This window comes from Rhinichthys klamathensis, unplaced genomic scaffold (assembly GCF_029890125.1).
Source record: "Rhinichthys klamathensis goyatoka isolate OS25496 unplaced genomic scaffold, OSU_Roscu_1.1 h1tg000059l_1, whole genome shotgun sequence".
NCBI lineage: Eukaryota > Metazoa > Chordata > Actinopteri > Cypriniformes > Leuciscidae > Rhinichthys > Rhinichthys klamathensis.
The window spans coordinates 1572958-1600319 of NW_026606604.1; the positions used below are offsets into that span (position 1 = coordinate 1572958).

The window sequence follows — 27362 nt, forward strand, 5'->3', positions numbered from 1 at the left end:
ATTGGACAATATATTTTACCTAACACTCTTATGTTTTAATATTAAAAAGTATGTATTCAAAAATATACTACACTGATGCCTTTTACATTACAGTAACAGAGTATTTCAACAGTGTTTGTATATTATTTCTATCGAATTATCAATGAAATTGTGTTCTTGGCTAAACATCACCTAGAAGTCTTATGTACTAAAAACTAAACCGTCTTTTTCACGTACAGATATGATGATTCAGATATGATTCACACGAATCTGCAAAAATGCTGGATTATGGATGTCAGGCCAGTAGTTGGCGATGTCACTTTGTAAAGAAACACTACACGCCTATATACTGAACACGGATTGTGCATGCGCATGACAAATTCACGTTTTTGTAGTTTACACGGAGACGATAAAAGTATCATTTTCAAAAACTTGCACTTTGAAACCCACATTCAAAAGTTAAAAAAGTTAAGGCATAAAAAGTGTAAAAGCCCTTTATTTTAGTCAAAATTATATCTTAGGTGCCTTTTACACCATAGATATCTATATCATAATATATATATATACATATCTATGATTTACACAACACCATTTTCAACTAAAAATGGAAAACTTTTTATTTTCATCTACATGACAACGGCATTTTTGGGGCCTGAAAACGCAAACTTTTAAAAATGGGTTTCAAAATCTGTGTTTTTGAAAACAATATTGTTATTGTCTCTGTGTTAACCAAAAAAAACACGAATTTGTGAAAACGGTGACGTCATGCGCATTACGACTTTAGTCTAGGTGCGTAGTATTTTTTTTACAAAGTGGCATCGCCAACAACTGGGCTGGCAGAATAATACAGCGCTTTTAATCGTTTTCGCGGATCCGTGTGAACGGGGATCGTTTTGAAAACGTCGCCTGTATGCAGAAAAAAACACAAAGCAAAAACTTTTCCATTTTTAGTTCATCGTTGTCTTGTAAACGTACCCGTAAAGAGGAGATTTAATCTTAACAATAGCACCCATGTGTTCAGTGTTGTGTGAAATGTGTTAAACTGTAATAATTTTGTTTATTACTGTGTGGTCAATATTTTTTTAAAGTGGCTTACAATGGCTAATGCTCAGTTTTAATACAACATGTTCTTTATGTGAACTCAGGATACAAACTAACCATTTACCACATATTACCAATACATGCTATCCATTATTTTCTGATAAATATGTTCAGCTAATGTTCATAATCATGTTATGAGAATCTGAACAGCAGGTGTGTGTCTAGTTATCATATCAGAGCAGTCGGAGTGTTGCACTACACGTGTGTATAACATAAAAGAATGGAAAAAAGTTATACATTTACCTAGGTGTCTTTTATATTTTTAAGGTGTTTATTTTGTATTCGTTGTTGTTGGTGTGAGGTATTATTGCTTTTTATCTGCTCTAGAAATATTTCTATTTTTATGTTGTTCTTGAACTAATGTGCCTTATAGGAAAGTTGTTACATCAGTAATATTAAGCCATAACAACATCTGTTTCTCATGTCCTGTTCTGACGTCCTCCTAACAGGAAAGAAATGGCTTTACTGACTCTAAAATGCTGTGATAAACCATTACATTCATTAAAAACTGAATTAAACATCTCAAAAACATTTCTTGCCATACAGTCTTGTTTTTATTAGTACTAAAAGGCATTTAGACATGCTGAACGTGACTGATAATATCAGAATCCATCATTTTGGTGGTGTATCATTTGTGTGCAAGACATTTACAAAGCATTTCTATTAGGTCTTATACCTCAAATGTTCACTTTTAATGTGTCGAAACATTTCTTTGATGAATAAATAAATCTATAACAGTGCATAGGTTACAGTCTTCTAGCCCAAAAATACCCAAGAAGCACATTAATCTTGTCTGAAGATCAGAATTTATAGGTGCGTCCCAATTTGTGTGCTTATGCACTACTCTGACGTTTTTAAGTATAAATAGGGCGAGTAGTGTATTCACAATGAAAATTTAAAAAAGAAAAAGTGCACTTTAAATACCCGGATAATGCACTAAATGAAGTGGAATGTTAGACACCTCGTGCACTCAACTTTTGCAACTTTAATTACGTCAGCAGAGGGGGAGGGGCGTCAGACTCTGACGTTGAATGACAAAATAACCAATACATATTGCATAAGTACATAGTGTATAGGTGCATAGTGAGTCATTTAAGACCCAACTTAACTCATTATAGTAAAATAAAATCAAAACAGTCCTGCTTTCTTTTTAAGGTCATTCTGACGCCATTTAGGCAGTCGCTGGAAATTATTACGGCAGCAGCCGAGAAGATTCTCAAATTCTGCGTCAGTCAAAAATTCCTGAAATAAAGACAGTGTAGGAGAAAAAATGTTACCAACACATGATAAATCGTAGACTTTATCATACCAACCAAAAATGTTTCAGCACCCACCTCTCGTTTTCCAGGGTCCTCTCCTTGACGCAGCTGGTTAACGTTAGGTGTTTGAGCTAGCTCAGAATGGTGCATCCCAAAAGGCTTTGCTCTGGTGGGAGACTGGTCTGCATGTGCATTGGAGATGGAAGAGGACATCCGCTGGTTATGGGACCTTATATTCTCCGGTCCTCCCGGAGCGCTGTAGCTCCCCGCACCTCCTCCTGTCTTCTTATTCAGGTCTGTGTTGTTGAGATTCTACAGGAAATGAGGTCAACATTATGTTTAGATCTGCACATAAGTGTGTAGACCATGTCTAAATGTAATTAGATAATCAATTTAATCAAATAAGATGAATCAATTCAAATGCATCTGTTGACATCAAGAACAAGTATTTGATCAGTAAGGTGAAAACTTTTTACCACAGTGATTTGCGAAATATCACCCAGCTTGCTTTTCATCTCCTCATATGAAAGGCCTCCCTACAATATAGAGTGAAACTGAAAAAGTGTCTCTCTTTGTAACATTAATTCATTATGTGGTGTGAGGGTGGACAAAAAGTATTTCAACTCAACATAACATGGCACTCGGAACCAATTTTACTTTCATAATATTTGAATATTCAACCAGAGAAAAGGCGGCGGAATTTGATTTAAAGTTAACCATTAGGAATATGTTGGATTGTGAAAAGTAAACGTGGCCTGAATGTGATAATATCCTACTACTTCTACCAATAATAATATAAAATAATAATAATTATTATTATTTTTAATAGCCAATTTCTTCTCTAAATATGATGATGATGATGATAATATTCAACTATTATTTTTCCAATATTATTATTATTATTATTACTAGAGTTTTGAGAAGGAATTGGCTTGTATAATATTGGCTTTCGGTTAATATGAATGAATAGCCTGCGTGAATGAAAAGGAAAGTTGTGTCAGAGGCTGATCAAGTTATTTTCATAAAAACATTATTTGGAATTAGACCTGTTGCAATTATTAATTATTTGTTTGATCGTGGTTATTCGATTTACTCACAATTTATTATTTGTTAAATTATTTATTATTAAAGTTGCCATCAAAAACACAACTATATTATTTTATATTATATTATATAAATAATTGTTTTTTTCTTCACAATAATAAAGTAAATCATTCAGGCCTAGAATATTATAATTTATTATTATATAATATACAAACCCAATTTAAAAAAAAAACTATTTAAATCATTAATTGCAAGACAATAAATAGTCAGCAAAATTCGTGATCGTGACAGGCCTATTTTGGAATATCGACATAGAATAAAAAGTCATGCACAAAAAGACCAGGAAAATTCCTTATGAAAGTAAAAAGGGTCCATTTTGCTTTCATGTTGATGATGATAATTAAGTGAGAATCAACAAACAATTATGTGGATTGAGAGATTCTGTTAGTTTGTTAGTGACTTTGTGTTGTGCATTACTGCCCCCTGCTGGGCAACTTCAGCCTGCTCGACTCACGCTCCACTTGTGAGCATCCCAAGCATTAAACCAGCCGGTGAAGGTAGGAGGCTCATAGCCTTGTTTAACAGTGGAGATCGGTGTTCCAGGGTCCCGTCCTGCTGGGTGGGTTTTAAGATAGTCCACTGCACTGCTATAGGACTCCTGAATCTCGTACTGGTTGGCTGAGTTGCCAATCCAAAGGCAAATCTGAGGAAGAAGAGTTTTAGCATCAAAACTTTTTCATGCTACAGCCCCCAATTTTGACAACCCCTTCAAACAGGACCCCTATATAAAGCCAGCTATACAATTTAATTAGCAAAAACCCATTTATTTATAAATTAGCCTAGTTTGTATTAACATAAAACCATAGCTGTCAATAAATTAAAATAAGCTTAGTCAAAGGATTAAATGAATATATATATATATATATATATATATATATATATAAATATATTCTTTTTTGTTCCTACTTTCCTTTTTTTTAACAATTTTTCTTCCCCGGTTTGAAAACCCCTTGGTTAGAGTAACTTAATACTCAAAACATACAGTGGAATTGTTGTTTGATGTAATTTTTCTCTGTTTCTTTTGCATAACCCAGAACGGCACGGCCATTTCACCCCAGCGGCATGCAAAAGAAGCCGACAGCATGACCTCACACAACCCACCTCCTCCCAGGTGTCTAATAGCATGACATCATCCTCATCCAGATCGTCCTGAGAGAAGTCAGACACTTCTGTCATGAGGAATCGGCCCGTCTGATTGGAGCATTCAAACAGACGAGGATCGTGAGGTGCCACTTCTTTCTCCAATCTGGGGGAGATACAGAGAAAGTCAGTGGAAACGATCAACTGTCCTCTGAGTTGAGTTAAAGTATGAGCTCATGTTTTTCTGGTTGTACCTCTTGTCACTGGCATATGGAGCTTTCCCTCCCAAAGCCACCCAGAAAGCAGCTGGTTCCTGTCCTTCCATCACATTCTGCTTATCCTGCTCAGAAAGCAAATCAGCTACTGCTTTCCCCATCTCCCTCTCATCTCCACTGCAGCCCTGTGGGAAACATAAACACACACACACACACACACACACACACACACGTTGGGTTTTCATGCTTTATGGAGACTTTCCATAGGCATATTGATTTTTATACTGCACAAACTGTATATTCCATCCCCTAACCCTAAGCACAACCCTGAACCCACACAGAAAACATTCTGCATTTTTTCAATTTTCAAAAAAAAAAAAAAAAAAAAATGATTAGCTGTTTTCCTCATACACACACACACACACACACCTCATTGGGACCAAAACATGTCCCCACAAGGATTTCGGATAGCCTATTGCCAAATTTGGTGGGACACTTTGTCCACATAACGTAGGGATTACCTGATCCACACACACACACACACACACACACACATTTAAGAGTTCTGTCAAATCAATAAATACCCATTAATCGCATCTAACGTAAAAGTATGTAAATATATAATATATGTGTGTATATACACATACACACACTGTATATGTATACAGTATATTATATTTACAAACTTTCATGTTAGATGCGATTAATTGTGATTAATCGATTTGACAGCTCTAATTAATATATATATATATATATATATTTAAGAATTTACATTCTATTCATTATGATTAATTCATTTATATATTTAATGTAATTAATACATTTTTGCTGAAGTATAATTGCTTCTTGTAATTTCACACATTTTAGTTTGAGTGTATATTTATTTACACATTTATTTATTTATTTAAAGTTATTATTTATTTATTGTGTATTTTTACTCACCTTTCCATACCACAGGAACACAGTCTGATGAGTTTTGAACAGAAATACATCATTGGTGTTGAGAGAGGAAGCTCGGGCGGGCACCTCTGTTGCCTTGGTGTTCATCTCATGTGTTCCTCTGACCTGAAAGAGCCGGGCACCAGGGTCAGGGTTCACAACACCCGGTCTGCCTGTCCCACCCTAAGAAAGCATCAACACGTCAGTGGGTCAAGAGCACTGACAAAAGAAATGCTCAATAATAAATGTAGCTCATTCAAATAGGAATATAGATGAAAATGACGGTTCTAATTATTTATAACTAACGATTGTTAAGGATTACATATTGTAAAAATGTTTGATAATGTCAGTAATAATGGTTATTATTGTTACTTTAAGAAAAAGTAAACTCATAGATTACTCAAAAGAAGCAAGAATAATTTCATTTAAAATAAATCCTATGGCAGAATATGTAAGCAAGTAAATAAATATTTGATTTGGAATCCTAAAAGTGATAAAATCATAAAATAATGTACAATTTAGAGCTAAATGTTCCATTGGAATGAAGGGACAATCACCTCAAATATGATGAGTCTGGCCTTAAAGATGGCCAGGAAGTGTCTGGGCTCTTTTCCCATGACCACTCTGACCTGTGTTGGGGCTCCATTGTATTTGTTATCCAAATTCACCGCTTGATAAGCGCATGCCGTCACCTCATCCTGTGTGGCATGGCGACCCTGCGGAGAACACATGCTTCATGTCATAGGGTCTCCAATGTGTAGATCCAGATTATAACACAGTCTAAGTCTAGTTTTACAGGTCAATCCGAGTGAATATAATTTATGTAGAGTTCAAACTTTAGAAATACTGCATTGTTTATTTTCTACTGTAGCCATATAGTATTTTATATACAGTGGCTCAAAATATTTATGTCATACTAAAATGACATCCTATGACTGTCTTTGCATTATATAACAAATATTAAAGTGCCATTTATTTGAAATACATATAGCACAAACCCACTTTTACAGCAAAATGATTCACAAAAAGTTGATATGTGTGGGGAACTGACTGAGACGTTCAATTGAAATCAGCTGACCAATAGGCAGCTTTAAGAAAATCTCCAGTATTATTTGATTGTGGATGCCACTTAGTGTGATGTTTTGTTATCTAATGCAATGAAATTAATTAGTGTGATTTTATTGTCCAAACTTGGATCTGTAACTGGATCTGTAACTGTGTTGCTCTACAGACTGTTATATGTTTTCTCCTCATTATGACATAAAATAACATTATTACAGTTGTAGATAGAGGGCCCTATTTTAACAATCTAAGTGCATGGTCTAAAGCGCACGGTGCAAGTGCACTTAGGGCGCTACATTGCACCGGGTGTATGATAGGGCCCAGAGTACGTTATGCTCCTCACCTGCCACATGTAGAGGATGTACTGAGGTTTGTTGGCTCTGTTGTAAGTGTACAGCACTAGATAACAGTCTCCACCATAGAACTGTCCATAAGTGCTTCGGTCCACCTCCTTCAGTTCAAGATTCTCAATCCGCCAAATCTGAACACAAAGCAGTGGAGATAACAGTGTGACAGCAGGCCCAAACTTCTGAATTCAGGTATTATTATTGCACCATACTAGCCTGGTTAAAACCAGACCATTCTCAGTTATAACTGAGTTATGGTCTGGCAAAGCGTCATCATAGACAAATCATTCCCAGAGGGGCGTCACCAACGGACGTCGCGGATAGACCTAAACCCAATCAGAGCGATGAAGGAGATGACGTATGCAGAGCGGCAGAAACATCTCCGAGTGTTGTTCTTTGCTCGGTTTTTAACAAAAAGGAAACGTTCAAATCGCTTAAAACAGACGCAATAGCTGATTCGAACGAGTGATGTTCGACGGCGGCATCCATCTTTGTAATGTAGGCTACAAAATCTGCTTCAAAATCCCAGCGCTGTCGTCATCGTGTAAAGCCCGCCCCAACGTTTCTGATCGGTGCCTCGATTTCGACGGATTGGAAATGGGCTTGAATTACCAGACTAACTTTCAGAGCAAATCTAAATTTGCCGGGTTTTCCCAGGCTAGCACCATACCTGAACGTGTCCTGAAGCATCATCCACCATCCGCTCCTGAGCAGCCAGCTTTGGCTGGGCGTGAAGCTCCATTACGTCAAACTTCACCTGATCCACTTTAGCTGCGATAACAGATGTGTATACAAACAACACGTTATGATGAATTTACTAAAATGACAATACTGAAACATCTACACTCTCACAAAAATAATGCTGAATGACGAATCACCTATCTTTCCTACTGCATGGATCTTTCCTAGGCCGTGGGTTTGACTTTTTTCTTTCCAGGACTTGAAGAGATGTTTAAACATGGCAGACTCTCCTCCTTCACTCATTACTTCCACTTTAGTGTTGGACGGGTAGTTCTTTGCTTTTATAAAGCCCTGAGGGACGATTATTCGTGTGCACCAATTATGACACAATTTGAGAAGTGATTTTGGTCCTTTTAAAATAAAAAATACTACTTTGCAGATTAATGGTAATTCGCAAACACAGATACTTACAACCGCTCGACTCAGTGCCGAGCGTCGCTCTTCGTCTGATGCTCCTTTTCCCTTCCAGACCATTATTGAGTTGCCACCTTGATCTAAAAAATAGCAATCCTGCAAACAAAACATAATCCACAGTTAGTTGTGTGTCGTATAGTGATACTGGTATAGTGATTTGGTAGACATCATGTGTCTCACCGTGGAACAAAGCAAATCCTGGGTCAGTGGACTGGCAGCCACTTCCTGTACCAACAGCTGACCACTGGCATCAGACACACTGAGAATGAATTATTAATGTTAATACAGTATAATAGAATAGAATGTTAATTAAGGACAGTGTTACATAATTAAACCCTAGCTCTGAATGATCGATTAATTATCAACATCATCATTAGAAACATCAAATAATCACAAATAGCAATAGATACTGTAGACAGGTCATAGATAGATAGACAGACAGACAGACAGATGGATAGATGAAAGATAAACAGACAGATGATAGATAGACAGATGATTGTTAGACAGACAGACGGACAGATGATAGATAGATGAAAGATAGATAGATAGATAGATAGATAGATAGATAGATAGATAGATAGATAGATAGATAGATAGATAGATAGATAGATAGATAGATAGATAGATAGATAGATAGATAGATACAACCCCAAATCAGAAAAAGTTGGGACATTTTGTAAAATGCAATAAAATCAAGAATCTATTATTTGTTCATTCTTTTTTAACCTTTTTTTAACAGACAAAAGTACAAAGAAAAGTTTTCCAATGTTTTCATTGACCAACATAATTGTATTTTGTAAATATGAACAAATTTTGATTTTGATGGCTGCAACACACCCCAAAAAAGTTGTGACAGAGACATGTTTACCACTGTGTCACATCACCTTTCCTTTTAATTGCACTTTTTAATCATTTGGGAGTTGAGGATACTAATTGTTGGAGTTTTGCTAGTGGAATATTTGCCCAATCTTGTCTGATAAGACAGCCGCTCAACAGTCTGTGGTCATCATTGCCTGATTCTCCTTTTCATGATGGGTCATACATTTTCCATAAGGACTGCATATCTGGACTGCAGTAAACAGCCAGGCACATCCCTTCTATGGTGCAGAGTGTCTAGAAACCACTCAGTTGTAGCACGTGCAGAATGAGGCCTGGCATTGTCTTGCTTCCCAGGAAAGATGTCATCTTGATGGCAGTTTATGTCTCTGTATAATCCAAATATATGCCTCCATGTCAATGGTACCTTCACAATAATGCAAGTTACCCATAACGTTTGCAATGATGCACCTCAATTCCAGGACAGATGTTTGCTTTTGCACCTGTCGCTGGTGAAAGTCGGGTTGGTCCCTTTCGTCTTTGGGACTGAGAACTCGATTCCATTTTCTCCCAAAAACAACCTGAAACATGGATTCATCTGACCAGAGCAGACATTTCCACTTTCTTCTGGACCATCTGCGATGAGCTCAAGCCCAGAGAACTCGCCGGCATCTCCACATAGAACTGATGTAAAGCTTTCTCCTTGCGTAACAGAGATTCAAGTGGCATTTCTTGATGCAGCGTCAGACTGTGTTCAGTGAAAATGGTTTTCCAAATTACTTCTGAGCACATATGGCTGTATTTGACAAAGTAGCATGATGGTATCTTGTGCAATGCCATCTGAGGGCTCAAAGGTCACGCACATTCAATAGAGGTCTCCTCCCTTACCCAACACAGACTGAGATTTCTCTGGATTCCCTGAATCTTGTGACAATATTATGTATGGAAGATGATGAAAGGCATAAATGCTTTCCAATCTTGCATTGAGAAATGTGATTTTTTTAATTGTTTGACAATTCTCTCAAGATATTTGGCACAAAGTGATGGCCATGAGCCATCTTTGCTTAAAAAGACTGAGAAGCACTTTTACACCCAAACATGATACCCTCAACTATTACCAATTCACCTGCTCATTGTGGACTTTTTCAAAATAGTTGGATAATCTAATTTGGATAATCTTTTCACTTTTATTTGGTCTCTGTCCTAACTTTTTTGGGGTGTGTTGCAGCCATCAAATTCTAAATTTATTCATATTTACAAAATACAATTATGTTGGTCAGTGAAAACATTGGAAAACGTTTCTTTGTACTTTTGTCAGCTAATAAAAGGTTAAATAGAATGAACAAATCACAGATTCTTGATTTTTTTGCATTTTACAAAATTACTTTTTCTGATTTAGATAGATAGATAGATAGATAGATAGATAGATAGATAAATAGATAGATAGATAGATAGATCATAGATAGATAGATAGATAGATAGATAGATAGATAGATAGATAGATAGATAGATAGATAGATAGATAGATAGATAGATAGATAGATAGATAGATAGATAGATAGATAGATAGATAGATAGATAGATAGATAGATAGATAGATCGATCATACTGGTAGAGTTTGACGATAGAGTTCTGGTTTTGGTCTGGTTTGTCATCAGGGATTGCTTCTTTCAGGTTAACAGTCCTCTGACCCAAAACAGATTTCATGATCTTCATCAGGTCAACAGAGGCTTCTTCCTGCCCACCCTCAATCACACCAATCTGAGCCCGGCCTCCACGCTCTCGGTCCCGGATGTCCTGGGCCAACAGAACAGCCTACAAAAGACAGGAGAGGAGAGGAACCCAATAGAAATCAATCAATTCCTCATTTTATTAGACATCCAGCGCAGTGTCTTCCCCTGTTACTTCAATTACCTTTAATTTTTCTTGTCTATTGCTTTGAGGACCGTTCCATTGAATTATTGCTTTTCCCAAGTCCAGAAGGAATATGTCCCCTAGATTAAAACTGCTCCAGGAAACATCCACCTGCAGAGGCACACACACACACACACACAGCCCACTAAAATTCCCTTTCAGTTCAGTCAGTACTGGCTAGAAATAAAAAAGGTCCTGTTCAGCTCTGAATACCACTTCCTGTTTTTTTCTGAAATCGACAACCTAAAAGACCAGGATCTGAGCCAAGTAAGAGAAACATCAGAAGGCATGAGGACAAGTAGCGATGCAGAGACAAGATTCTTGACCTTTTTACACTTTAAATTCAATCATTTTGAGTCTGACCGCTTCATTTACAGAGACTCTTAATGTTGGCCCTTAGTCTGCAATATGAAAATCTGTGCTTTGACCACATTTATAAATCAACTCAAGCTTAAAAGGTTGTCTGCAGTGTTCTGTTAAAACATGGGTTTTCAAATTGGGGTCTCTCTCTCTCTATCTCTCTCAAAAAGAAAAAAAAAACAGTTATATATATATATACAGTATATATATATATATATATATATATATATATATATATATATATACAGTATATATATATATATATATACACAGTATATTATTTTTTAAAATGTATTTATATACAGTTCATTTATATTGAATTTAGAATTTTAACCATTTGCTTCAGCTTTAGTGCAGTGACAACACACAAGCCTATTATTTAATTTTTCAAACTGCATGTTATCCTTTTAATATTATGCTTTTTTGCTCACATAAAAATATATTTTCCTTTATCACGGTGAACTTGATTTTCACCAAGTACAACATCTATGTTAATCCAACTGGGCCCTCATTAAATTATGGAATAATTGTTAAAAAATAAATAAAATAGGCATATTTGTGGAAAAAAATCTAATATTTGAGTTACATAAAAGCTTTTTATTTGTTTTCTGGGCGTGGGGGGGCCCATCTAAGATTATCTTGTCCCGGGCCCAGGCAAGACTGTCAGCTGGCCTGGTTGTAAATATTCTATGAGGAAGGGGTGGCTCATGATTATTAATTAGGGTTTGGGACTATATGCTCGGTTACCAAGAAAGCATCAACTTTTTAATATTCATGATCTTAGCCTTCACTAGAAGAAATCGTCATTTTGCATTGCAGTTAGAGGTGTCTGGTACAGTAGGTCACCTCTCTGGCGGTCACGTGTTTTGTCCCTTTGACGTGGAGCAGACGCTGAATGTTGTACATATTGGTCTCCACATGAGTGAATCCCGATCCCACACCACCTTTTTTATATCTGCAGGAAACAGGACATAATCAGACCATTAAATGGAATTGGCATGAGCAAGCCAAAATATTTTACTTTCACTCACATGAGGCCACTCTTGAAGTAGCTTTTGAATTTGGCTGATTCACATCCCTGGACCTCCCGGTACTGGACCGGACTGCCGTCGAGATACTCATCCAGTTGGGTTACATAGATGGCTGCGGCTCCCTGCTCATCCTGAGAGGAAGTGTTGCCTATCCAGTAGTGGATATCAGTGGATTGTGTGGTGATGTTGCTCACCTGGATGAGACAGGACAAAATGCTTGAGGAGTGAGGACAGATACACCCATGTTAAAGAAGGTATCATGCACATATTTTTAGTACATCAGTAATAATAAATAATTTAATCAATTCATTAACTCAAATTGTTATTTATAATTTAAATAGTGCTGTCAAATTGATTAATCTCGATTAATCACATCTAACATAAAAGTTTGTAAATACATAATATATATGTAGGTATATACATAGGCCTACATACATAGCTAAATACACACACAAAACACACATATATATTTTTACAAACTTTTATGTTAGATGCGATTAATCGATTTGACAGCACTACATTGTATATTCATTATATATATAATATTTTATAATTATAAAAAAAATAAAAAAAAAATTAACCAAGAAAAATCACTATGCATTATCATTGGAAAAGGAGTAGCTTTAAAAATTCCGTAATGATAACTTCCTTTGTGTTCAACTGGACAAAGTTCAATGAGATTATTGTCAACTGGACTTGTTCGAAAGTTTTCATGTATAGTAAGTATTCTGAAAGCACTAAATTACTTACATTAAGAATTATGTAGCAGTCACCCTCAAAAAAAATTCCAAATGCTTGCTCTGGGACAGAGACCATTTTCATTTTCTAAAGAAACAGAAAACAGAATAATATAGAACACAATGAATAATAACAAATGCAATGTCAGTTTGACTCGTTTTCATGTTTTTTAAAAGAAATATTAAATCATAGAGCTGACAAAAATGGGAGCAAACAACAGTGGTCTCTTACACTGATGGTCCAGATCTGCAGGCCAGGCTTTCGCTGGATGTTTTTAAACACATCTTGGGCTTCAGTCATTCTGCTGGATTCTGAGAAGAAATCTTAGCGCTCAAACTATCTGAATTAAAACAGATATCCACCATATATAAACGTATATAACACTTATAAACACATATTCTACATTACATAATAGGATCAAATTGGCATATTTTAACTTTAGAAAGGCAGACAGGCAGACAGATCGATCAACAGAAAGACGGATCCATCGACAGACAGATTAATCGTCAGACAGACAGACATATAAACAGACTGATCATCAGACAGACAGATTGATTGATAGACGGACAGATTGATTGTCAGACAGACAGATATACAGATTGATAGACAGACAGATTGATCGACAAATAGACAGATCGACCAAAAGAGAGACAAATTTATTGACAGAGCTTGATCGACAGAATGACAGACAGACAAATAGAGATAGATAGATAGATAGATTTCAGTTTTTAATTAAATGTTATGACAGATCTTTGCAAATGTGAAACATCATGGAGCAATATTTTGAAAAGAAATCTTTTCCTTCATCACTCATAACACTGAGTGACTTGAGAACAGATGGTTTATGAAAGGATGAAGATTTCGCTTCCTCCAGAGATTGTGTGCCACTAATAAACAGTGCCACCCAGTACCATGGCAACAAATGGATTTCACATTGAAGAATCTGCTCAGTAAACACAAACACTATACTTGGCGATAGAAATTTGTATTAAAAGCTATTTAGAACAGGTTGCAGTTCACATTACACATTATTGGGAAAATATTTTGCCACTGGAGTCATATGATGGCCAAGATCTGTTTCAGATATTTTATCATATAAGATTGACCTGTCCTTCTAGGGGCTTTGCTTGAGAATCCATTCAAAAAGCATATTCAGACAAGCTGTGAAGGTTGCCTGCAAATAAATAATGCACCGCAAATAAACAACAACTACACATCAACCAATCCTCTCTCATAAAACTCAACGCTAACAGTGAAAAGAAAAGCTGACCTTTCATAATCACAGCAGCTGTTGCTAAGAAACTGCGGGTGCGAGAATATTGACTGAAATATTGTATTGAGGGTGGAGCATGAACACAGAAGGAGCGCGAGGATAGAAGACACCAACCCACATGAAAAAATGTAGTCATTTACCCAAAACAGAAATTTCTCAGAAATTGGCATTCAATGAGAAAACAGACGAACTGAAGCACAGATAGCTGGTCAGAATCTACTAATAATCAGAAGTAATATCTGTCTCAACAGCTTTTAATCTCTCATATGATCCTGTTACATTCAAATAAGACATTCATCTGATCACTCTCTGACAAACAGCTTATTACGAAAGCTGTACAAGCACTGCGTATTTAATAGTTTTGTGTGCTTTCTGTCCTGAATGACTGGTTTTCCTGTCTATTGACAAAGCTTTTTAAACAATAGTGGACAGGCTTTTCCATTAGTCCTAATCATTTACATGGTTTAGTCTCATATTTCCCAGTGCGAGTTTGGTCATGCGGGATCTTTTGATTCTTTATGACAAATTTTTAAGTTTCAGTTACACATAACAAAGTAATGTGCTAAAAACCGACTAAAGAAAATCTGCTTGTATTGCTAAAAAAGACACTTTGAGATCAGTTTTTGAATCTCACACAATTGTATATCGTTTTGCTGCTTATAATAAGCATGCAAAACTTTGGCACACACAGTATAATACTTAAAATATCCTTCAAGAACTGTATAACTGTAAATGTACCATTCAATGACTCATGAATTCTAATAGTTTTGTTCTTACCTGTAAGTATTGTTCAGGGTATTGATGTATTAATGAGTTATGATGAATGTCTAAGCGGCTTCCTCTCCCTGTATGTATGAATGTGAATGTGTGCTGATCAGGGAAGGGCTTGTATATGTCCACCCCTACAGGTGAGAACACACCTTAATACTCACACGGGACTTTATATGGACAAGAATAGGCGTCCCTTTGACCTCTTACGTACATAACCCTATAAATAAACCTTTAGAAAAAAAAAAACTGATCAAAAACTTTAATCAAAAGACTACTTTTATGGAGTTTTTCCATGTTTTTTGAAGGTTAAAAGCATCCGTTCACAATAAATTATATTTGCATGAAAAAAATGGACCAGGACATTGTTTATATTTTCAATTTTGAAAATGAAAATGAATGCCAGACGTGTTTTGAAACAACATTAGCGTTAATAACTGAATTTTTGGGTGAACTAACCCGTTACATGAATTAGGAATCCCTGTCTCAATCAGGCATTCTCTCAGTGATCTAAAACAAGCTTGTTTGAAGTTGGTGGATGTCAGAGAGACTCAAGCGTGTCTGGATTCCGCTCACATCAGCTCTTTCACTCTTAGATCATAAGGAAGGCATCAGACGGGAACGCCACACAGACGCTCAGGAGAGCCAGAGAGAGGAGACGATGATTAATGTCTTCCACTCCAGCAGATGGAGAGACTGAGCGAACGAATCCCCTGCGAGAGGCTCTTGGACAGATATCAGAGGCAAACTATGGCAAACGGCCCATCAGCCGCTAACAAATAAAGATAAGCGGCAAAGTGGTGCTTCATTAAGGTTTCGAGGTTTCACCTTAACTGCAGGCCAGAATGCCATTCTGAGGAAGAGGGCGATGTTTATATGGAAAGAAAAATCAATCTATCTATCTATCTATCTATCTATCTATCTATCTATCTATCTATCTATCTATCTATCTATCTATCTATCTATCTATCTATCTATCTATCTATCTATCTATCTATCTATCTATCTATCTATCTATCTATCTGTCTGTCTATCTATCTATCTATCTATCTATCTGTCTGTCTATCTATCTGTCTATCTATCTATCGAATTCAGCAACATCACTAATAACAATTAATAATGAAAGTAATGAATTTTATAATTGACCTTTAATCGTAAAATATGGCTATTTTTTATCATTTATATGTAAATGTATCATTTTTTCTCCCATCTCATATTTTTTTCCCTTTAGGGACAATTTCCAGCATACAATTATAGCTTCTCTCTTCTAAATGTCAGGATATTCAAATGCTAACAATAAAAGGCACCTGAGTCAATTTAATGTGAAGAAACTCACTGACACTGTTTAGGGAAAGAGATCAACAAGGTTTGGACAAAATTGCCCCAATGTCATTATTACATAACCAGCCGGTTAAGTAATCCATTAAATTGTTTGTGAAGCAACACAAACTTGTCAATGGCAGTATGTTGGTGGTAACCGCTTAGTTTTACTGCATTACTCAAATAAGCATAAGGAGGAACCTTTAGGATTTAAGAGTATTTTTTTCACTACTGGCATAGAACAGCGTGTCTTTCCCTCTCGGTGCAGAACACACACATAGACAAACATTCATGACAATAGTAAAGCAAACAGATATGAGTCATTTCCAACAGGAGCAACCCAACATAAGAGAGCTCATATTCAGCTGTTCCTTTCATCCCCCATCCCAGAGACACCTTAGGCAAACATCTCTCTGACAGCACCCAAATTCAAAATGTCATTTTATACTCTCAAACACACACGGCCCATAAAGCTCAAGGTCATGTGATTCACAAAGGTTTCTAAGTTACCATATTTGGATATTCTGAAGCTAATCGTTGAGATCAGGAACTACTGACAGTGTAAATATATTGTAAAAATCTTAAATAAATGTTTAAATGGGTGAATTAACTGGTTTTATTTAAGTCAGAAAAAATATTTAATGACTAAATCTGACTACATAGGGCTACACCAACAAAAAGTAATTTTTGTTAGGTCGAGTCAAAATATTTTCCTTAAAGCGGTCTTTTCACTTTTAAACTGAGACATCAAATATTAAATATTTGTGAAAATGTAAAAAAACAAACATCTTACCTCAGACTCCAAGTTCAACAGATAAAAAACTCAATAATGTATAAATGCACAGCTGACCGCCTCCACATATATTTTCATGGCTAATAAAAAAAAAAACTGCCTTTTCCAAAGTTTTACCACCAAAAATGACTCTACTGTCACAGGTGGTCTTTTAGTTGCTTCTCTGTAAGTGAACCGCTTAAGGTTCATGGCAAATCATGCATCAAACTAGACGAGCGCACAGTTTGCTCATTAACTACATGGCCCACATTTCTGAGGACACAAAATCCATCTTGTTGAGGAAAACCAAGCATATTTAAATTCACTCTTCTGTAAAGATCCTGTACAATGGACTCATTGTGTGTAATCCCCTCATGGCTTCCCAGCATCCCTTTGGAACTTACTCAAGTGTAATGCACACAAATAGACACAAACATGTGAGCCATTCTTTATATTGATTGCATCTTTTATTTTGATAATGAAGATTATAAATTTCAGATCCTGACATATTGGATTGTTGATTACCGCTTTTTTCACAATATATGTTGTATTATTAGTTCAAATCACAGTTGGGTAATAAGTAGATGCAAACATTTCTTTTGAACACGATGCTATATTTCCGAAGGCATAAAATAACCCAAGAAAATAGCGGCATCATCTTTCGCTCGATAATATCATTCAGTCCAGTGAAATCTCCTGACCTTCACCGTAAAGTCTTCATTCATTTTAAAAGACTCATTGTTTGCCTTGGTCTTACAGTAAGTGTTTGTTTAAAGGTTTCGAATTGTAAATATGCAGCATACAAAAACTCATTTGTGTCCACATAAAAACAACAGTCAGAAGGCACTTTGTTTGGTACAAGAGAAGGAGAAAAACTAAATCACAGTTGCTGGAACTACCGATGACGCCACGGAAAAGACTGCCTGCATAGCCTGAACAGAAAAAAAGTTCAAAGTGTTTTCACGCCGGTCCAGAAAAATAGCACGTCTTGTTGTTTCTCAGTTCTTTTTTCCTGTTGAATATACTCAAGGATAGTAAACTCTTGTGTTTCTCTTAAAAAGATGACGCTTTGTTTTCTTCATGAGTGTAAATATTTGCTCGCCAAGGAATATTGTTGGCCGTTGGTCCACTGAGAGAGATAAAGTAGCGTCCGTTGGGTGAGTGGTGTCCTCTAGAGGCCAGAACGGAACATTGGCTCGACCCGAGACGGAAGGAGGGGGGCGTTTGTGTATGCAAGGCAGTGCTGCTGGACCCGTGTGTGTTACCTGGTGCTCGGGCTCTGTAACACACCGTAAACGTCCGTCTCCCGGCTCAGGCCTTCAAACAGTGGCAGTAAATCCAGAAGCTCGGTGTCTGTCATGTCATCAAACCACGACTGCACCGGCACCTGCAAACACAGAAAGACACTTTAAGCACATGCTGCAAAACGCTTTTGTCAAACTACCAACTATGCTCAGTAAATTCGTATTCAAGCAAAATAAATGTATTCTTATCAAGAACCATTTGGTCCCCCAATAAAACACCCTTAAGGGATAACTGACCCCAAAATGTAAATTCTTATGTGGTCTCAAAGCTGTGTGACTGTCTTTCTTCTGCTGACCAAAAAGAACATATTTTGAAGATGGCCATTCAGATTTGGAACGACATGAAGGTGAATAAATTATGACATATGACATTTTTGGGTGAACTATTCATTTCAGAAAACACTTTCCCTTTAACAGTAAGCATGATTGAGTGAATTTCATGAACTAAATGATTGACACTTTATTGATCCCGAAGGAAATTCAAGGCATCCATTAGCTTATACAACAAAATACACACAGTATCAAATATACCAAATATAAAAAAAGAAAAAAAAGAAATCAGTGCCAACATCCATTATCACATTCAAATATAAAAAAAATATATAAATGTATATATAAACACGATAGGTATGTGTAATGAAGGTAATATGAAGAATAAAAATAAAAATATATATGCAAAATAACAATTTCTCTAACAAGTTCTGGCATGAAACTCTAGATGGCACAGGCTGATAGGTCCTTAACTCATTTGGTAGCGATCGCATCGTCATCTACATAGCGCAGCTGATTGGTTGCTGTTGCATCAGCGGCCAATGAGCTGCAGCTCATCAAACATTGTCCCCTATAATATTGAAGTTCTTTCTTGATTCAGTTAACTAAGCCGTATTGAGATTTTGATTTTATTTCCGATTTATCGCGCAGGAGGTACTGTTGACAGAAGTGGCAGAAAAAGGCATACGTGACACAGCAAAACAACTAATTTTGCCAACTGTGTGCAGTGTCTTGAGAAGAAGTCTCCACCACCTCAAATATAACAGGCTTTAATAAGCACCTTTGGCTCATTAGTTTGAATACAGAATAACACCTTCCAATCTAATAAGAGGACGGATGCGAGCAAGTGTAGGAGGAGACAGCACTGAGGTAGGATCTGTCTGACTGCGGTTTCCTCCACAGGTCTCTCGCTACAGTCTATAATTGATGAGAAGTTTTTACAAAGGAGTGCAGAGAGCCAGCGGCTGGGGTTCTGCCTCATTAGTTCCACTGAAAAAAATGATTCTAGGATAAAAGACACATTCACAAGTTCTAGGAGTCAACATGCGTATTATATAGTAAAAGTGTATTCTGATGCTGTAATGTCATGTCAACTGGAGGTGCGGCCCACAGTGGTACAGTACGTACAGCATTCTCTGGATGGAAGATGTAGGAGGCAGGCGAGTTGTCCACTATGATGACTTTGTTGAGCTCCCGGCCCAATCGGCTGAGGTCTTTGACGTAGTTCCCCCGGTGGAACACACAGGATTCCCTGAAGAGCCGTGCCCTGAACACACCCCACTGGTCCAACAGGTCTGCTACAGGGTCAGCATACTACAAGACCAAAAACAGGGACAGCTATGAGCGTAGCACACAAACAATACAGCAACATAAGATTTATAATATTTACAATATAATTACACCATCTTTAATATTTAAAGGGGACCTATTGATTTTGTTTTGGGGTCTACTAGAATAGGTTTTCATGCTTGATTTGTCAAAAACATTCTTTTTAAGATGCTGCAGCACCTCTCTTCCCAATCTGCCAATAATGCTCTGTTTAGTTCCTGTCTTTATGAAGCCCCTCCCTCGCCCGTGCACGCGTTCATGAGAGAGTCGAGTTCCGGTGGAAGGGTGACCTCTGACCCGACATCTGACATTGGCGTAGCGTGAGCTCAGGTGAGAATTGTTTATTAAGTTTTAAATATGGATATTTTTCTTACTAAAACCTATCGCTTCACTTCAGAAGGCATTTATTAATCCACTGGAGTCGTGTGAATTACTTTAAAGATGGATGGATGCACTTTTTGGAGCTTCAAAAACATTTTTTTTATATATATATATATATATATATACTGTATATATAACTCTGATTGTGTTTGGCTGAAAAAAGAAAGTCATACACACCTAGGATGGCTTGAGGGTGAGTAAATTATGGGATAATTTTCATTTTTGGGTGAACTATTCCTTTATGTACTGAGTAATATTATTTAACAACATGCACATACTATAATTAGGGGTAAGGTTTGGTTTAGGGTTAGTTGCATGTAACTATGCATAATTTACTGTTATTACAAGAGTAAGTACATGTGGCATATGTAACAAGGGCATTGTAAAATAAAGTGTTACCAAAAATAAATTCTAAAACTGAAGCTGAACTGTGTCCTAATACTGTAGATTAATGGAGGCAGAGTGTTAGTAGTACTCAAGAATGCTATTCTTTAATAATAATAATAATAATAATACAAATTAATAGATTAATTAAAACACATAAACAAAAATAAATCATTAAATAAATTATATATATATATATATAACATGAAAAGCTTTTTAAAAACTGGGATAAAGCAACGTTAAAATAAGATGTCATTCTATTTTGACAACAAATTAGTTTTCTTGTTGCTAAAATTGAATGTTCTGCAGGGAGCATTTTATATAAATACCAGAGGTGCATTATACATCATATCAACGAGATGGAAGATTAACAATGCATGAAACTCACCACCGACAAACTTTATGACTCATTTTTCCACATAGCTTTTTATATAGATGTATATAAATCATATAGAAGGGTGAAATCACTCTCAATAACATTATCGTCCTCTATTCCACCTCGAGTATCTCACAGGAGATCAGCTCCGCTGACTTCACTTCATCACTTATTTGCATAAAGTTAAACTTTTCTTAACTTTGTTGAGTCACAGGGATGCCCACACATTGCAATGGTAATGTTGCTAATGCCACTGAAAAATCACCGACTTTTATTGAAAATGACTTCCGTTGCTATAAATCGAGTCTGTAAAATATTGACTAATTGACAAAATATTAACTAGAAATGGATCCGATGGTTTATATGCAGTGTGAAGAAACCTTAGAGAGCCTTACCTTAGCCAGACTGGCTGTAAAGAGAACACATTCAAAGAGTTCGCCCATTTTCTGCAGAAACTCATCCACATGAGGCCTCTTCAGCACGTAGACCTTCAAACAAACCAAATAAACAGCTATTACTGATGGAAACGAATCACTTCTCATTCCTGGAAATAGACAGCGGAGATGCTGACGCTGAACTTTCAACAAACCTCTTTGTAGCTTTTCAGTCTTGAACTTGTCGATCAGTTGCTGTAACCAAGTGCAAGTAACCAAGAACAGGCCGACCCTGATCCACAAAGCCTATCCTGGATTACTTGAACCAGGTATGAGCCACTTCAGATGTATTCCAGCAACAAATGAGCCATATTGACTCACACAGACTTACTATCAACACAATTCAGACTCCCCTTAAGTGTATTTACACTGAGCTTTCGGCTGTTCAGACTGCTGACATTTGTTTACTTCAAGTTGGTAACCTCGAGCTGACTACATTGCACCCAACGACTCAAGAAGGATAAAAGAAAATGAGCCTAGATTCAGACTGTGATTTAGCATGAACCCTTTGGGGCCTCTCAAATATTACTTTTTCTTAAGAGATTAAAATAAAACTGAATAAAAAGGAGGACACATGTTGGAAAGAGGAAAAATCCTTAAAGTCCCTGTAAAGGCAATTTCAAAAAAAAATTCTAAACACATTATAAATATTAGAAATGTATTGCTAAAACATATTACAAAGACTGTGAACTGTGAAGTACTGAATTGTGGAGTTAGGCCCTGTCCCAATATCCGCACTTGCGCCCTTGTGCCCCTCAAATGCGCGTTCTCGCTAAGGGGTGCAAGGCCGTAGGGTGTCCCGATCCTCTAATGTGTTCTCCAGGGGTGATCGTAAGGGCACTTAATGCACCCTTTTCGCAAGTGTGCATCAGACCTCACTTTGCTGTGGGCTATTACCCAGAATCCTTGTAGTGTTGTGACGTTTCGAACAGCTAACCAATGGGGGAGAACGGTTGCTATGGTGCTGCTGTTCGGGAGCGGAAACTCCGAAGATAAAGGAAGCCGGTGTGGTGAAGTGTTTTTCAAGGCCGCGAAATTTAAAAATATTAGTGTTATTGTGTCACGAAATGTAGTTTTAAGAGTTTTTCAGTCGAGAATATAGTTGTTTAAAGCTCAAATCTGTGGTTTATTTATAAAGATAACGCCTATTTAAAAATTTGATCTGACGTTTTCGGAGTTCCAGGGATCAGCGGGCGCTCAGTGCTCATGTACCCCAGCTGGAACAGCCTTACCTCGGCTAGTCATTCTGACGTTTCCCGCAGGCTCTGTGTCTAGTGGTTAAACATGAGCTATAAATCGGCTTGTGTATATCTAACGGGCGATCTTTGGTTTCATTAATCTATGATTTGTTCCCTGGCAAATCATTTTGGCTGAGGGCAAAGTGAAGTTTCATAATTTTATATATTTAGGCTATTTAACGGTAACGTTGTAACATTAGCCTATTGACTTATGTTTGACTGAATTTTTTAACTTGCTTTATTTCTTGACTTATATAGCTTCTTATACTTTTTAGGCTACTTATACTTTAATAATGGCTATTATTGATCAATAAAACTAAAATGTAACAAAAAGAGACAGGGTTGTGTCATTTTATTTCATATAACCTGTGTAAGACTATTTTAATATATACCCTATATATCACCAACACGTCATGTATTTTTTCATGTATGGGATGGGAAGAATTTCATATATCAATTTCCATAATAACATAATTAAAATTGTTTCGAATCGCTGTGAATACGGTAAGGCAGTATAAGCTCAGGTAAACCTCAATCACAATTTATCTTATCAGTTATCACAATTTATCTTAGCCAAAAACTAATTTAATATTAATAACATTAACAGAAAGGTTGGGAGCTAAGAGTAAAAAAAGATATACATTTTTTCATTCAAAGGATTGTGTCATGCGACAGCTATTATAAGCAGCACAGCACAAACATTAGCCAAATGAACGGTGTTTACTCCCCTGATCACAACAGAAGTGACGTAGATAGTGATGTGTGCAAAACTGTCCCAATTCTGCTCTTCACAGCTTCGGGCCCTTGCACACTTACTCCGCTAAGTGCACTTTCAACAAGTGTCCACTTCCAGGAAGGCCTTAGGGCTCAAGTGAGTATTGGGACTGGGCCCTAGACCGTTAAACAGTTTTTCACCATTGCTATTTTCCGGATTTTCTGGGCGGGGCTAAAACAGGGCTCGATGACGCACTGGAGCCCTTGAGCTCCTGGACACGCCCCTACTTGATGACGCACTGAGGCCACTGAGGCTGGCCGCTCCTAACAATATTATAGAGCACATTCACATCAGTTTGCGACTGTCAGTGCTATTATTAGTAACACAGCCTACAGATTGCTAGCTACTAGCTATGCCTTCGTCACGGAAATGCGTACTACCTGGATGCGATCACCGGATCACGTACAAAACAGATCGGTGTCCTTATTTAAATTTCCGAAAAACGATTACATCAAGAAGAAGTGGATTAATTTTGTGAAGAGCCACCTTTGATGGAGAGCTGAGGATCACCGCCAAAACCCGCCTCTGTAAGTGATCATTTTACACGGGATATTTTTATAAACTTTCGTCGGAGATAACTGTCTGGGATTCACTGATAATCCGCTGTTACTGGTGAATGGGGCCGAACCGACTCCCGCCTCAGCCTTCATTCTCCCGTCGCGCCGACAACTGGTGCCATTCGGCAGTGCGTGCCCACCGTGTGAGCATCCATTCCGGCTGTAGAGTTGAGTGTGGCGAGTCGACGGCAGCTTAAGCTTTCCCGCGAGTGGGCGTGGTTTCAGCGCAGCCAGTGGACACGCCCCCAGCGTTTGAGAGCAGAGATTACTGCTCATTTTTTCAAGATTTTGATAGCTTATTTTATGTACTTGCTGGCTTTTTTATCATTCAAATTTGGCTGGGTGACTAATAACACATTTTTCTGTGGTGTGACAAACTCAAAACACATACTTAATTTTGACTTTACAGGGACTTTAATGCTGATGTCTTAATATGGCAGAAAATCCACAGAACAGTGAGGTGGCCATCACTAAGATGTATTTTATGTTATGATTTTTACAGTAATATTCCGGGTTCAGCAAAAGTTAAGTTAAAAGGACAGCATTTGTGGCTTAATGTTGATTACCACAAAATTAATTTCTACTTCCCTCCTTTTCTATAAAAAAGCTAAACTCTGAGTTAAAGTGAGGCACTTAGCTACAATTGAAGGGATTGGGGCCAATCCATAAATGCGAATGACACCAGAAGCCAAACACATTCAAGTTACAAATGTGTAGATAAAAATAAGGTGGATACAGTGAAAAACAGTAACAGATCTAATGGGACTTTTTACAGTAAAATACTGTTGTTGTATAAATGTACAGTTTTTGGACATTTTATAATTTACAGTGAAAGAATGACAGCTCACATTTGACGGTTTGTATAATAATTGTTTCTTCTTAGTTCTTTCTTACCATTTATGTACATTAGAGTTTTATGTTAGATCTTATCTTGCTGAATTAATGTTTTTGACACCATGCACTTTCTATATATAGTCATATATCATAGTATTTGGCATGTGTATATTTTTTATGGAACATTTTTGGCAACCACAGCTGCCGTTTACAATAATTTCGTATAGCCACAACATGCAATTACCATGTTACCATGATTTTAATGTAAAAAAAAAAAACATTTTTAGGGTGAAATTATATAAAATTTTACCATCAACTTCCATTGCAAGTGGCTCACCTTAAACCTTGATTAGGACGAGTCAAAATTCGTTTATGTTCAATTTATGTTTTATTATCCCACAAATGCTGACGATTGATCTTATCTCGTATGGAACCCAGAATATTTCTTTAATTTCAATTCATGACACCGATCGTTGAGGTTAAGTGACACTGAAGCCCAAAAAACAGTCCAGATTCCGACAAAGTGTGAACATTTACCCACGGCCACATTTGAACCCACTCGTACCTGATGAACTGTTCCGTCAATCTCCACAGGGACTATAAAGTCTGCGTTGCTGATAGGCTGCGGGCACAAAACAGGAAATCACACATTAGGAGTCTGCTTGAAACCGACTGTAAGAATGTTACAGCTGTATCAGCTCAGTGTTCTCTGAGAGAGAGAGAGAGAGAGAGAGAGAGAGAGAGAGAGAGAGAGAGAGAGAGAGAGAGAGAGGCATCCATCGCTTCACAGATAGGCTACCTGCAGTCAAGTCTTTCAGTTCTTTGAGCTGTAAGAGTGTTTGTGCATGAGCGTGTTTCTGACAGCTGACTGCATGGAGCGGGGAACGGCAAGCTTCTTTGAAAGGAGACTTGATACACTTTTAAAGAAAGCGGAGGGAGAGGGAGGAGACGTGCTGTAGAGCGAAGGGAGACGATGAAAGGAACGCAGCGGGAGGCTCTGAGCTCTCATAATGCAAAGAGAGAAAGGGAAAGGGAGATGAGGAGAAGAGAGAAAACTTTTGCTCGCTGGGACTTGTTAAAAACTGATTGGACGGCAGAGAAGGAGGCTCACACAGAGGCATACCTGTCCCATCTCTGACTGCATAACATCATGATTAAGATGGATAGTTTCATTTACAACACAATTCAACAGAATTTAATTAGAGAAGTCTTGTTTTCCAGAACAATGTATACATCCTGAACAACCTCAAAACAAGATCAATTTATACATTTGATCATTTTTAACAATTTATTTTATATTTTAATAATATAATGTTCTTACCCAATTGGCATATTTCTTGTTTTAATAATATATATTAATGATTTTGATGATTATGCTTAAACAAACAAACTACTCATCTACGGGGAGTGTAAACTTAAAGTTAAATTCTCTGAAATATATCAGAGATATAATATATAAATTTGCTTCAAGTAAATGTATCTTATTTTACGAATGTTTACATATTTTTTTTACTGGAGAACGAGATCAAATAAATTAAGAAAATTAACTTTCTTAGTGGACACAGTTTCTAAATGTTTATCTAGAAATACAGTGGACACATTTTTTAACTGTTTTAGTACTTCAAAGTCTATTTAATACTGATTTCAGATCAGTTTTCACAGTCAACTGATGTACACTGATCAGTTCATTATATGGCCAGCAGGAGGAGTGTGTGATCTATATCTATACTAATGAGGATTGTAACACTATATTAGCTAGAAAATGCAATCTTGAATCCTATTACCATATAAATCAGGTATACATTATTTCCAATGCTAATCTATATTCTAATCTTTATTATAAGCGTCTACTGTCCTCTGAACAAAAGTATCAACTGTCAGAAAGTGCAGTGTATAATCTATAAATTACAGAGAATGAGAGATTAGAAAATTGTGTATATACTGAAATAGATATATAAAGACATTACACATACTGACCTCTCTTCTAGTGAACTCACTGTCCCTTGACTACTAACAAATTATTACACTGCAGTCTAAAAATGTAATTGCTGCATGCTGTGGTCAAATAGGTTTGTGTAATGACCTGAACATAGTATTCAACCAAAATATATACCAAACAATTTATAACCAAACTCAATACAAAAATGTAGTTGGAAGGGGTCTTGTATAACCTTCAATGATTTCATTTTGTGAAAATGACCATCTGACTGTACATTATCCCACTTAATGCATGGCTACTTACCACAT

At 36.8% G+C, this 27362-nt stretch overlaps 2 protein-coding genes across 4 annotated transcripts in view; both read right to left on the reverse strand.

Annotated features, from left to right (window-relative positions):
• Positions 1 to 2194: 2194 nt before the first annotated feature.
• On the reverse strand, positions 2195 to 13458 carry vill (villin-like). 2 transcript variants are annotated; one of them, XM_056248865.1, is made up of 19 exons: positions 13332 to 13458; positions 13113 to 13187; positions 12363 to 12556; positions 12178 to 12286; positions 10972 to 11082; positions 10667 to 10872; positions 8422 to 8500; positions 8239 to 8337; positions 7965 to 8118; positions 7757 to 7857; positions 7083 to 7220; positions 6235 to 6393; positions 5681 to 5860; positions 4778 to 4923; positions 4545 to 4689; positions 3898 to 4086; positions 2816 to 2875; positions 2415 to 2651; positions 2195 to 2322 (listed from the first exon to the last, which is right to left on the reverse strand). In XM_056248865.1, exons 1-19 carry the CDS (start codon positions 13398 to 13400, stop codon positions 2209 to 2211), a joined length of 2565 nt encoding a protein of 854 aa, XP_056104840.1. In that variant the 5' UTR covers positions 13401 to 13458; the 3' UTR covers positions 2195 to 2208. The 2 variants fall into 2 exon arrangements, with proteins under 2 accessions (XP_056104840.1, XP_056104841.1); XM_056248866.1 differs by lacking the exon at positions 2816 to 2875 and having other exon boundaries at positions 13332 to 13457.
• A 4220-nt stretch (positions 13459 to 17678) lies between these two features.
• The window catches only part of ctdspla (CTD (carboxy-terminal domain, RNA polymerase II, polypeptide A) small phosphatase-like a), a 43105-nt gene continuing 33421 nt past the window's right edge, over positions 17679 to 27362 (reverse strand). For both annotated transcript variants that reach the window (XM_056248867.1, XM_056248868.1), the window contains 4 exons: positions 25681 to 25737; positions 21673 to 21765; positions 19936 to 20121; positions 17679 to 18620 (listed from right to left, as the gene is read on the reverse strand). In XM_056248867.1, coding sequence (XP_056104842.1) covers positions 18495 to 18620; positions 19936 to 20121; positions 21673 to 21765; positions 25681 to 25737 — 462 coding nt within the window. In that variant the 3' untranslated portion in view covers positions 17679 to 18494. The remainder of the gene's footprint in view (positions 18621 to 19935; positions 20122 to 21672; positions 21766 to 25680; positions 25738 to 27362) is intronic.

Coding starts and splice junctions, on each gene's coding strand:
- vill (XM_056248865.1), bottom strand. CDS start 13,400: ATGACTGAAGCCCAAGATGTGTTTAAAAACATCCAGCGAAAGCCTGGC. Junction 4,924..5,680: donor TGTTCCTGTGGTATGGAAAG/GTGAGTAAAAAT, acceptor TGTTTCCCACAG/GGCTGCAGTGGAGATGAGAG. Junction 2,323..2,414: donor AGGACCCTGGAAAACGAGAG/GTGGGTGCTGAA, acceptor TCTTTATTTCAG/GAATTTTTGACTGACGCAGA.